Raw genomic sequence first — 10,889 nt, forward strand, 5'->3', positions numbered from 1 at the left:
CAAATTTGAATTCAAGCTTTGATTGTACAATCCCAATTTAAGTTAAAAATTAGATTCATTTTCATAGAACGAATCGAGTTCAAGTTAACTTGGATTAAATATAAAGTTAAATTATATTCGAACCTAATTGAAATATTAATTCGAATTGAATCTAACCTGTGAGAGCATCACTAGCTACTATAATGTTACCGTAGCAATATTTTGTTGGGCTATTATTACAATTAATAATTAATTTTGTCATAGTAAAATGTCATATTAAGTTACTTTTGTAATTGAAATGGTGGAATTTATTTTAAATATTATCAAATTGAAATTTTAACAACCCAGAAAATTATTTTTTAAATAATGTTATATGAATAATCAGCAAATATTAATAGCTATGTACGAATTAATTATAGTCATGGGATTGAGTGATTTAATTATATATTTTTATGTAAAATTCAAAATTATTACTGTTTAAAAATAAAATATTATTATTATTTCTCAAATAATTTTGCTCTCCAACAACCCATATGTTTGTTAATTATTTCAATGAACCATTCAAATCCGGCCACGTCAGCGTTATATGAAGTAAAAATCAATCATCTTGTGGGACCCTGCGAGAAAGAATGAGAAAGTCACCGGACTTATCGAATTTGAACCGTCTGATCAAAACTGAGCGTGATTTCATGATAAGAACCTCCTAAATTGTAACAACGAGTGTGACGTGTCATTTTGAGTGGCACCTTCGTGAATAAAAGCCAGCTACGAGGCTGTTTCGTCATTTCGATGAAATTCCTCAAAACTTCGCTTTTCGTTGACGATGCTGGTAAGGTAACTAACTAACTAAATCCGCTGCCTCTCTACAGTGTCCACTTTCCAGTAGTTGTATAATTAACGCTCAAAAAAACTTAACTGACTAAACTACCCTTTCTCAAATGAGTCACGCAGCACAAATACAAGGGTATTTGAAGTAAAAATAAATAACGCTTTGTTTGTTTGTTTATGAGCGATTTCAGATACTTATTTATTTCGTTGCACACCAAACACGCCTTATTGTATTTTCCCTCCAAATTTTCTCCTTATATAAAGTCCTAGCCTAAGCTCGCCATTTCTCTCTCTTCAAGTCACAGAAGAAGAAAAATATTTTCTGAACTCTTTCTCCTCTCTCTCTCTTCGTTAGGTATCTAGCTTTCAAATTTGTTCGTCGTTTCATGAATTTTGCTTCTCGAAACGACATTGATCAAGTTTCGTTGATTTTTAGTTACTGTTTCATTGCTTCAGGATTAGAACTTTGATTTATTTTCTTTCACTTTTGTCGTTGTTTTGCCCCTTTTTTAAAACTGAAACGACGTCAAATTTTATTCCCGAACTGCTGCTCTCTCTGCTCGTTGAAGACTGAGTTTGTTTCTTGAGTTCATTGTAGTTGATTGATTACACATTAGTTGAGTTTCTTGAATTAATATGATTATTTAATTTATTAATTATTTGATTTCTTGTAATTGAAGCAATGCTTGTTAATCATTTCTATCTTTTGTTTGGCTTAGAAAATCGGATTAATCTTGAATTTAATTAGAACCTGTTTCATTGCTTTAGATCTGATTCTGTTTTTGTTTTCATTTTTCATTTTTTTTCAAATCTGCAGCAAATGCAAAACGAAAGCATTTCAAGTGTGGCCTATGGCAACCTCGTTGCGGACGGAACGAAATCGCAGGAGCGTCAAAACGGTGACGGATTTACGTCTCTCTACTCTTCCTTCGTTTTGGCTCCAGAAACAACTACAAGCCTCTCTATCTCACCTTACACGGATCCGACCATAAACGACTCGCTCTACTTCTCACGCCTGTTGATGCAACAGCAGCAAACTCAACATCAGGACATGATCAACCGCCATAACCTCTGTCTCACGCGCCTCCGTGAGGCAGCCAGAGAAGCCGAGAACCTTCGCCAGGAGAACGCCTCGCTCCGCTCCGTCAATCGCGAGCTCAACAAGCACTTAAGCTTACTGATTAAGTCGACCGTGAGTGATTTTAACAGTGATGACAATAATGGAAATAATAGTAATAGTAATAACAATAATGCTGCGACGTCGTCTTTTGGGGTGGTGAATGGGATGCGTGGGCTAAGTATTAGCGGCGGCGGAGGAGAGGAGGTTTGTGTTGAAAGTCCGACGAGTGTGATAGAGAATGTGGATGTTAAGAGGGTTTCGTTGCCTAAGAGTATTTCTGTGAGGTCTAATGGTTACTTGAAGATGGGTCAAGCTGCTGCTACCACTGTTCCACCTGCTGCTAATCCCACTAAGACTCGCCCTCGGACTCCCCTTAAGCCTACGGTAAAATTACGTTTCTGTCTTGCGAAATAGGCCCCATTTATTTGTTTGTTTGGTATGCCAGAAAATCACGGGTTTAGCGTGATCATGTGTTTGTGAATATGTCTGCATATCAGAGCTCGTATTATCATATAATGTTGATATTAAAACGTAACTTTATTATTTCATTAAGACTTGAAACTTGAACGTTACAAATTTAACTTGTTTCAGTAAAAATTAATGTTGTATATGTTGATTTAGTAATTTTATAATTAGATTTTGTTTTCATTCTTGGGTAATTCAAGTATTGAACAAACAAGATTTCTATGTGAACAGTAAGTAGTATGATATATTTTGATTAATATTTCTTTTTCTGAATTATTTAATCAATCAGAAAAACATAAACATTTTGATAATAAATATTTATAATTTACAAAACTTAATAAATAAACATCTTAGTGAAGGTCTATTATGTGTTATTTTTGTTAATTAATTGGTTGATGTGAATTATGTTTTAGTAAATAAAGATAAATGAGGTTAATTTACGTAGGGAATACATGTAAATAAACCTCGATTGGGCAAACCAAATTCAGCATATTTTGAATGTTATACATAAATTCGATTCTCGATCTGGGTGATTACTAGAACATGCCAAATGGTCAAGTTAATGCAATCCATTATGGATGGAACTATAATATTTAACTTGAAAAGTAGCGGGTTTTCTCCTTCTGCAATATAATCTATTGTCTCTATACATTATGAATTGAAATGTAAAGAAAGCCAATTATGTACGCATGATAATTAACTATTAATGCAGCAAAAGGTGTACGTGCGAGGAGGGAAGCAAGAGGAGGAACCACTTGAACTAGAAGTGTACAACCAAGGCATGTTCAAGACAGAACTGTGCAACAAATGGCAAGAGACAGGCACATGCCCATATGGTGACCACTGCCAGTTTGCACACGGCATTGAAGAGCTCCGCCCTGTTATCCGCCACCCACGATACAAGACTGAGGTCTGCCGCATGGTCCTTGCAGGTGATGTCTGTCCCTACGGCCACCGCTGCCACTTCCGCCATGCACTCACTGACCAGGAGAGGTTCATGGGCCACCTCAACTCCAGGTCTATCAAGCTCAATTGACAGGTAAAAACCGATAAACAACCAATTCTTGAACAATTGTTGGAGAATTGTAAATGGGGTGATGCATGTTGATGTTGATTTTGATGTGAAGATGATGATGTTTATAGTCATATTGATATGGAGTAGGAGGAAGAGGAGGAGAAATGGTAAATAATATTCTTACTGTAGAGAGTTATAAGTATAGCGGTGACCATTACATACATAATATAAGAATAACTAGCTAGCTCGTAAGTTGGACAGTCGGATATAAAACGCTTTGTGGCCCTAAAGCTACGAGATATGAAGAGGCTCTATAGAGAGACTTGCTGCATTTTTCCCTTTTTTGCGTTTTACTTTGATGCTTTGTGAACTCAAACCGTGCAACCAAATCGAAATGCATTGTAGTTGTACTGTTTTTAGATTCTGGTGAAGTAAACTTTTGATTGATGGATGTTATAATTTGTTCAATTAGCAGTTTATAAGCCCATATGAGATCTGGGCAATTGTGTCGTTAAGCCTAAAGATCAGGTCCTCTTGCATGCCCTTGCATTATATATTTTGCATTTGAGGCCTCTTATTGGGCAGACAATATCCTGCTTTCTATTAAAGCTGCAGATTCGTATCTGCATCATTTATTATATGTTGTTGGAGCAACCCTATCGTGTTGATAATGAGTGTTATTTTTGTAACTATATAGGATCAGATTAAGAGCTCAGTTAACTAGAGTTCAAGCTGTGACCAACCTAGTTCTAGGCGAGTTTGAATTTGAGGTTGGATGTGCGGCATTATTGAGTTTATGTTTGATCATGGGATTGTTTGGCTTATGAGTTTGAACCAATTTGATTTGAAATAATTATACTTATATCGTTTTAATTAATATATATTAAAATATTATTTTTTGATTTTAAATATTAATAAAACTAATAAAATATTTAAAGTAGAGGTTTGAATTCTAATTCCTGTCATCTTTATAAAATTTTAATTTATTTAATATAGTAATTATAGATCTAATCATTATGTCTCAGATTTATCTGTCTAACAAATATAAATAGAGTCTCTGATTATAAAAAAGAAAAAGTTAAATTTGAGTTTAAACTTTGTTTGATATTATAGTTGAATTCGATTCAAAGTTGAGCATGATTTCTAGAAGTTAAGGTAAACTTGAACTAACTTAAACTTAGTAACAATGATATGTTACTATATAATTAAGTATTATTTTATTTTTAATTAAAAATTATTTAATGATATAATAATAAATTATTGTTTTTTTCATAAATTAGTACTATTACATATAATAAAATTTTGAATAATATCACTTAAAATAAATACTAATTTTAATAATAATAATAATAATAATATATAATTATATAATTAATATTATTTTATATTTAATTTAAAACTTTTTTATCATATAATAACGTTTTGTTGCTAATTTCTAAACGTCATTGTTTTATATATATATATATAATCGGCCGTAAAATTTTTTACGTGTTGTTATAATTAAACCCAATTTCGATGAAGCTTGGCCTACCCAGAATTGGTCGCTTGCATGTTTATTTACACAAATACGTACTCTCTTTAGACCAAGAGGAGTGTCACCACCACCAAGGCTGTTTCCTTATAGACAAAAATACACAAATGCCACGATAAGAAATCCTGACATAATAAAGCAAAAAGTACTATTACAACATTCAGTGACCAAACAGAGAGAGAGAGAGAGAGAGAGAGAGGCCACCGTTCTATTTCGTATCTCATAACAAATGTATGAGTGACATAATATATTAACTAAGGAGCTTGTATTTTTATCCTGGCAATTAAGCCATGTTTGGGGTGAAGAATCACACTGGCTGCAGGAATTACTGGGCAAGTTTCATCAACTTCCACTGTGTAATTCCACATAATAGTTGCAGCAACAGCTTTCACCAAGGTAAACGCCATGTTCTTCCCTAGACAAATCCTGGGTCGTGCACTGAAAGCAAAGAACTTGTTTGATGGTTCATGTTTAATCTGTCCTTTCTCACTTATCCATCTCTCTGGAGACATCTGCACTTTGGTCTGTGGATTGATTCGATGAACAATCGGAAGAAATATCCTCTTCCAGAGTTATCCTCTCCTGAAAGGGCACCGGTGGATACAGCCTTAATGTTTCACACAGAGCTGCCTGCATGTACACCAGCTTCCGCACCTCCTCCATGCTTGAAATCTCCCACTTTTTGCCTTGTTTTACTCTCAGGTTTTTCTCCATTTCTTCTCTGATCTTGTTTTCAACTTCTGGGCTTTTAGAAATCAGCCAAAAGAACTATGTTAGTGTTGCATTGGTGGTGTCTTGTGCAGCGAAGATGAAGCCCAGGACGTGGTCTCTTATGATCTCCTCCGGGTGCAACACGGAGCCAAACACTTCATGTTCACTCAAAAAACATGTTCCCAATCCCCACCAATCTCAGCTTCCATAAACTATCCGGCATGAAATGCCAATAAAATATGGCCTCACACATGTCATCCATGGTTTTGAAGAATGGATGTTGAGGGAATTCCTCTCCACAGAGAGAGTCTTGGCGTATATTTATTTTTATCCCCGACTATGGGAATTTCACCGTTCTCTATTCTTGTCTCCATCCCTATGCATATCGAAGAATCCCCAAATCATTCAAGAAGAGATGGGCCAAAAACCCGATTTCATAGATCAAATTATCTTACCTAACAATTGAACTAACAACCGTTATTTAGAAGCACTTAATTTGGTAGTCAACAGAAATTACGAGGCCCTCTGCATTTAAAATTTCTGTCTGTTAGTTTAGAACCTTATAAATGTAGGTGATGAGACATATTTTCATTTAAATAAAATTTAAAAGTACAGAAGCATAACAAAAGAGTTGACTCAAATTTAACTTAAATTTGAAAAAGTTTAGCTTGAGTATACTCAAATGATAAATAATATTACTCAAAAGAATTATTAAAAAGAAAAATAATCATAAAAAAAAAAAAAGAGTTTCAATGTTACGATATTCATAATCCCTTAAATTAGAGTCGAATTACAGTTTTAACTCAAATTTGGCTCTTTTGAACTAATTGTAAATTTGAGTTTAAACTGATTTGGTGCAATCTACGTATACATGTATCTACTTGGGACTAAATTTTTACAAGTTTGTTTAAGCTTTTAAATCGAATCCCAAATTTATCATTGCCAGCCCTAATATAATAAGTTTTTATTGGTTAGTTTAGATTAAGCAATTAAGATCATTAATTGTCTCACTTGTGAACCACCAACTAGAAATTTTGATTAATTAGTAGTCTAGTCTAAATCATCCAACTGTTTTACATATTAAGAAATAGAAATAATATTCAAATATTAATTAGGTGAGCTTTTTCCATCACTTGTCCCTCTGGCTTGGCTGTATTTTGGGTGGTTGCTTGTCTTGTCTTCCACCATTCCCATAAATGAATCATAAGAAAGTCCCCTTACTATAATTAGTGGTGAATTCGAATCGAATTCAAGCCATCTTAAACTAGTTCCAACTCAATTTAATTAGAGAGAAGTTTAGCTGAGTTCGGCTATAATATTGAATCAAGTCAAAATCAATCAAAATGATACTTATTTTGATCAATATTACGTCATTTTAATAATACCATATATATTTAAAATGAATACGAAATTAAGTACTATAATAATATATCATTATACGATTGAATATTCTTTTATATTTAATTTAATATCTTTAATTTACATAATAACATATAATCATCAGTAGTTATAAAAAAAAATATATCATCATTAATATCTAATTTAATATTGTCCTAAAATAATTTGTATGTACTATTTTAAACTCCTTGCGGCAAATATTTTAATAATAAAATTATATGTATAATTTTATATATAAATAATAATATATTATCAATTAATTAGATGTTACTTTATCTCTAATTTAAAACTATTAAATTATATTATGATTTATTATTATTTATATATACAAATATATATATTATTTATGTATTTATCATTACTCCTATTTTAAAACCAATTTGCATGAAGCTTGGCATACTTAAAATCGGTCGCTTGCATGTTTATTTGCACTAATATGTACTCTGAATTGACCAAAAGAAGTGTTCCCATCACAGGGGCTGTTTCCTTTGAGACAAAAATACATGGATTAAATGCAATGATAAGAAATTCTGACATAACAAACCGAAAACATTATTACATTATTCGATGACCAAACAGAGAGAGGGAGGCCACTTCGTTACTTCATATAAGATATGATACGTTAACTAGGGAGCTTGTTCTTTTATCCTGGCCATTAAGCCATGTTTGGTGTGAAGAATCACACTGGCTGCGGGAATTACCGGGCAAGTTTCATCAACTTCCACTGTGTAATTCCACATAATAGTTGCAGCAACAGCTTTCATCAAGGTAAACGCCATGTTCTTCCCTAGACAAATCCTGGGTCCTGCACTGAAAGCAAAGAACTTGTTTGATGGCTCATGTTTAATTTCTCCTTTCTCATTTATCCATCTCTCTGGCTTAAACTCCTTACAATCCTCTCCCCAAACCCACTTCATCCTTGCCATTGCATAAGAAGACATCTGAACTTTGGTCTGCGGATTGATTCGATGCCCACTCGGAAGAACATCTTCTTCCAGAGCTATCCTCTCCTGAAACGGCGCCGGAGGATACAGCCTTAATGTTTCATAAAAAGCTGCCTGCATGTACACCAGCTTCCGCACCTCTTCTATGCTTGAAATCTCCCACTTTTTTCCTTGTTTTACTGTCAGGTTTTTCTCCATTTCTTCTCTGATCTTGTTTTCAACTTCTGGGTTTTTAGAAATCAGCCAGAAGAACCATGTTAGTGTCGCACTGGTGGTGTCTTGTGCAGCGAAGATGAAGCCCAGGATGTTGTCTCTTATGATCTCCTCCGGGTGCAACACCGAGCCAAACACTTCATGTTCAGTCAAAAAACACTGCAGGAAATCGAATTTTTCTTTGTCTTTGTTTGCTTTTATCTCCTCTCGCTTCATTGACATGTATTTTGTGGCAATTTCACGTAGGGTGTCTCTTGCTGCTTTCAGTTTCTTCTCTTTCCCAATCCCCACCCAGCTCAGCTTCCATAAACTATCCGGCATGAAATGCCTGTAAAATATGCCCTCACACATGTCATCCATGGCTTTGAAGAATGGATGGTGAGGGAACTCCACAGAAAGAGTGTTGGGGTTGAATCCTGTAGACATTATACAAGCAAAATCATATAAATGTCTCTTGAACAAATCTTCCAAATCCACTATAAACCCTTGTTTAGAGAGGTGTTCGAGAACTGGGATTAACCCTATTTTGACATTCTCAGGGATGACTTTGGCCAAAAACTGGTGAGTCTGAGGATGCATGAAGTAATTATGAATGAACTTTCTGTAAGTTTTCCAGTCCTCCAAGTCCAAAGTGAAGAGAGAAACCCCAAGAGCTTCAAACAGTTGTCGAAACGCCGGGCCTTTGGGGTAATTCCAGAAGTTTTTGCTCATCACATGGTGGACATTTCCCGGATTTGTCGTCGCCACCATGTCCATTTTTGAACTGTGCACTGAAATTGTACCCTCCTGGCTTCTCTCCAGAAGCTCAGTGAATTTTTCAGGCAAGTTATGGAGATTGAGAAGAAACGTAAGGAACATTCCAACAAGTGACCAGTTGGGAAGAAGCAAAAACAGGAAGAGGATGAAGCAAAGAATTGATAAAATGAATAGTTCAGGGTAGTTCATTGACAAGCTGAGAAAAGCCATTTTTGCTATAATTTCCACGGCTTCCAGGTTTGGAAAGTCCTTGTTTATGGAAAGATTGAGAAGGTGGTGGCTGCTTTTAACAGCGAATTTCTGGGGACATTTCTCTAACAATCATTAATTTAGGAGGACTTAATTAGGTAGTGTCTGGAAAAATCAAGGTCCTGCATTTAAAATTTCTGTCCATGATTTTAGAAGTTTACAAATGTAGGTGATGAGAGATGAACGTATTATACAAAGTTGCCCTAAGGTATATTCTCTATATTCATATAAAATTAGTAATAATTACGTAAAATCTTTTTCCATCTAAATAAAATCTAAGAGAAGAAAGTCACTCGTATCCCTAGAAGTGGATTCAAACTGAATCAAATTCAAACAAAAACCAGTTTCAATTTTAGTTGAATTTAAAATATTTAGTTTAAATTTATTTCATCGTATTATTAAGAAGAATAATAGTTAGAACATAAAAGAGAAAAATCAACTAAACAAGAAAAATAATTACTAAAAAAGGAAAGAGTTTTAATGTGTCAACATTGACAATCGCATTGACTGGAGCCAAGTTGTCAAATATCGGTACTTTAACTTAAATTTGATTTATTTGAATTAAACACGTCTACACGTATATACTTGGGTTTGAAAATTTTGTTTAACCTTCTAAAGCAATTAATAGGTTCTGATAAAGCAATTAAGATCATTAATTATCTCACTTATTATGCACCAACTAGAAAATTTGATTAATTAGTAATCTAATTTAAATCATCCAACTGTTTTCCATATTAGTAGGCAGAATTAATATTCAAATCTTGTTTGGGTGATATCTTCCGCATCACTTGTCCCTGTGGTTGGCTATATTATGGGTAGTTGGTTGTCTTGTCTTCCTATAAATGAATTATACGAATAGTCCAATATGTTTAATTTGGATTGGATGTTAGTTTATCTAACCTTATCTTAAATTAGTTGGTGTTTAGTATCCCTGTCGGGGAGCTTAGTTCGAATTTAATTATAGTATCAAGATTCAAAATTGATCAAAATAATATCGTTTTAATCGATTAATTCAAATCAAACTTTTCTAGGATTACAAACTTGACAAATTGATCACTTTTCAAGCTCGAGTTTGCCAGTATAAAATCTTTACACTTAAGCTTGAGTTTGAGTTTGTCTAAGTTAAGCTTAAGTCAACTTAGTTTGAATCTATGTCATGTATAATTAAACATATAATTATGAAAGTTAGTTAGCCGAATGAATTAATCAAAGCCACTTGCCATTAGAGATAGATTCAATTCGATCAAATCAAGCTGGAACAAGGCTTAGCAAAAGATCAATTGGAAACTGAAAGAACTAGCCCGAGATTAGCTTATTGAGACTCGAATTTAATTTAAAAATAATTTTATTTTATATTCAAATTTAAACTGACTCAAATTTAAATTTTTAAATCGGTTTAAACTTAAATTTAAAATCCAACCGTTTGGATTGACTTTGAAGGAGTATTTAATGCACGCCTCCTTTTTTGTTTCCCCTTCAAACTTTTAATTGGTGATTATATAATAAATGATTGATTTTAATTAGAAATATTCGTCAAACATTTTGTTATCAAACTTTTTTTCAAGAGAGAACATGGGCTTAAAAAAATATAATATCCTGACTGCATGAAATTAATGCACTTATCCATTAATAAATGAATTCAATCAATATTTCTAGGATAATATATCAAAAAGGTTATCA

The 10,889-nt window shown here is 33.6% G+C and overlaps 2 protein-coding genes across 4 annotated transcripts; one reads left to right on the forward strand and one right to left on the reverse strand.

Moving 5' to 3' along the window:
• The first annotated feature begins 1,040 nt into the window (after window positions 1-1,040).
• On the forward strand, window positions 1,041-3,858 carry LOC123213566 (zinc finger CCCH domain-containing protein 15). 3 transcript variants are annotated; one of them, XM_044633030.1, is made up of 3 exons: window positions 1,041-1,162; window positions 1,625-2,311; window positions 3,111-3,858. In XM_044633030.1, the coding sequence occupies exons 2-3, from the start codon at window positions 1,628-1,630 to the stop codon at window positions 3,426-3,428; spliced, it is 1,002 nt and encodes a 333-aa protein (XP_044488965.1). In that variant the 5' UTR covers window positions 1,041-1,162; window positions 1,625-1,627; the 3' UTR covers window positions 3,429-3,858. The 3 variants fall into 3 exon arrangements, with proteins under 3 accessions (XP_044488965.1, XP_044488964.1, XP_044488961.1); XM_044633029.1 differs by having other exon boundaries at window positions 1,042-1,423; window positions 3,105-3,858; XM_044633026.1 differs by having other exon boundaries at window positions 1,043-1,162; window positions 3,105-3,858.
• A 3,586-nt stretch (window positions 3,859-7,444) lies between these two features.
• LOC123213208 (alkane hydroxylase MAH1-like) lies at window positions 7,445-9,344 on the reverse strand. Its single transcript, XM_044632595.1, has one exon. It carries the CDS (start codon window positions 9,168-9,170, stop codon window positions 7,674-7,676), a length of 1,497 nt encoding a protein of 498 aa, XP_044488530.1. The 5' UTR covers window positions 9,171-9,344; the 3' UTR covers window positions 7,445-7,673.
• Window positions 9,345-10,889: the final 1,545 nt, after the last annotated feature.

Source organism: Mangifera indica, chromosome 4 (assembly GCF_011075055.1).
Source record: "Mangifera indica cultivar Alphonso chromosome 4, CATAS_Mindica_2.1, whole genome shotgun sequence".
NCBI lineage: Eukaryota > Viridiplantae > Streptophyta > Magnoliopsida > Sapindales > Anacardiaceae > Mangifera > Mangifera indica.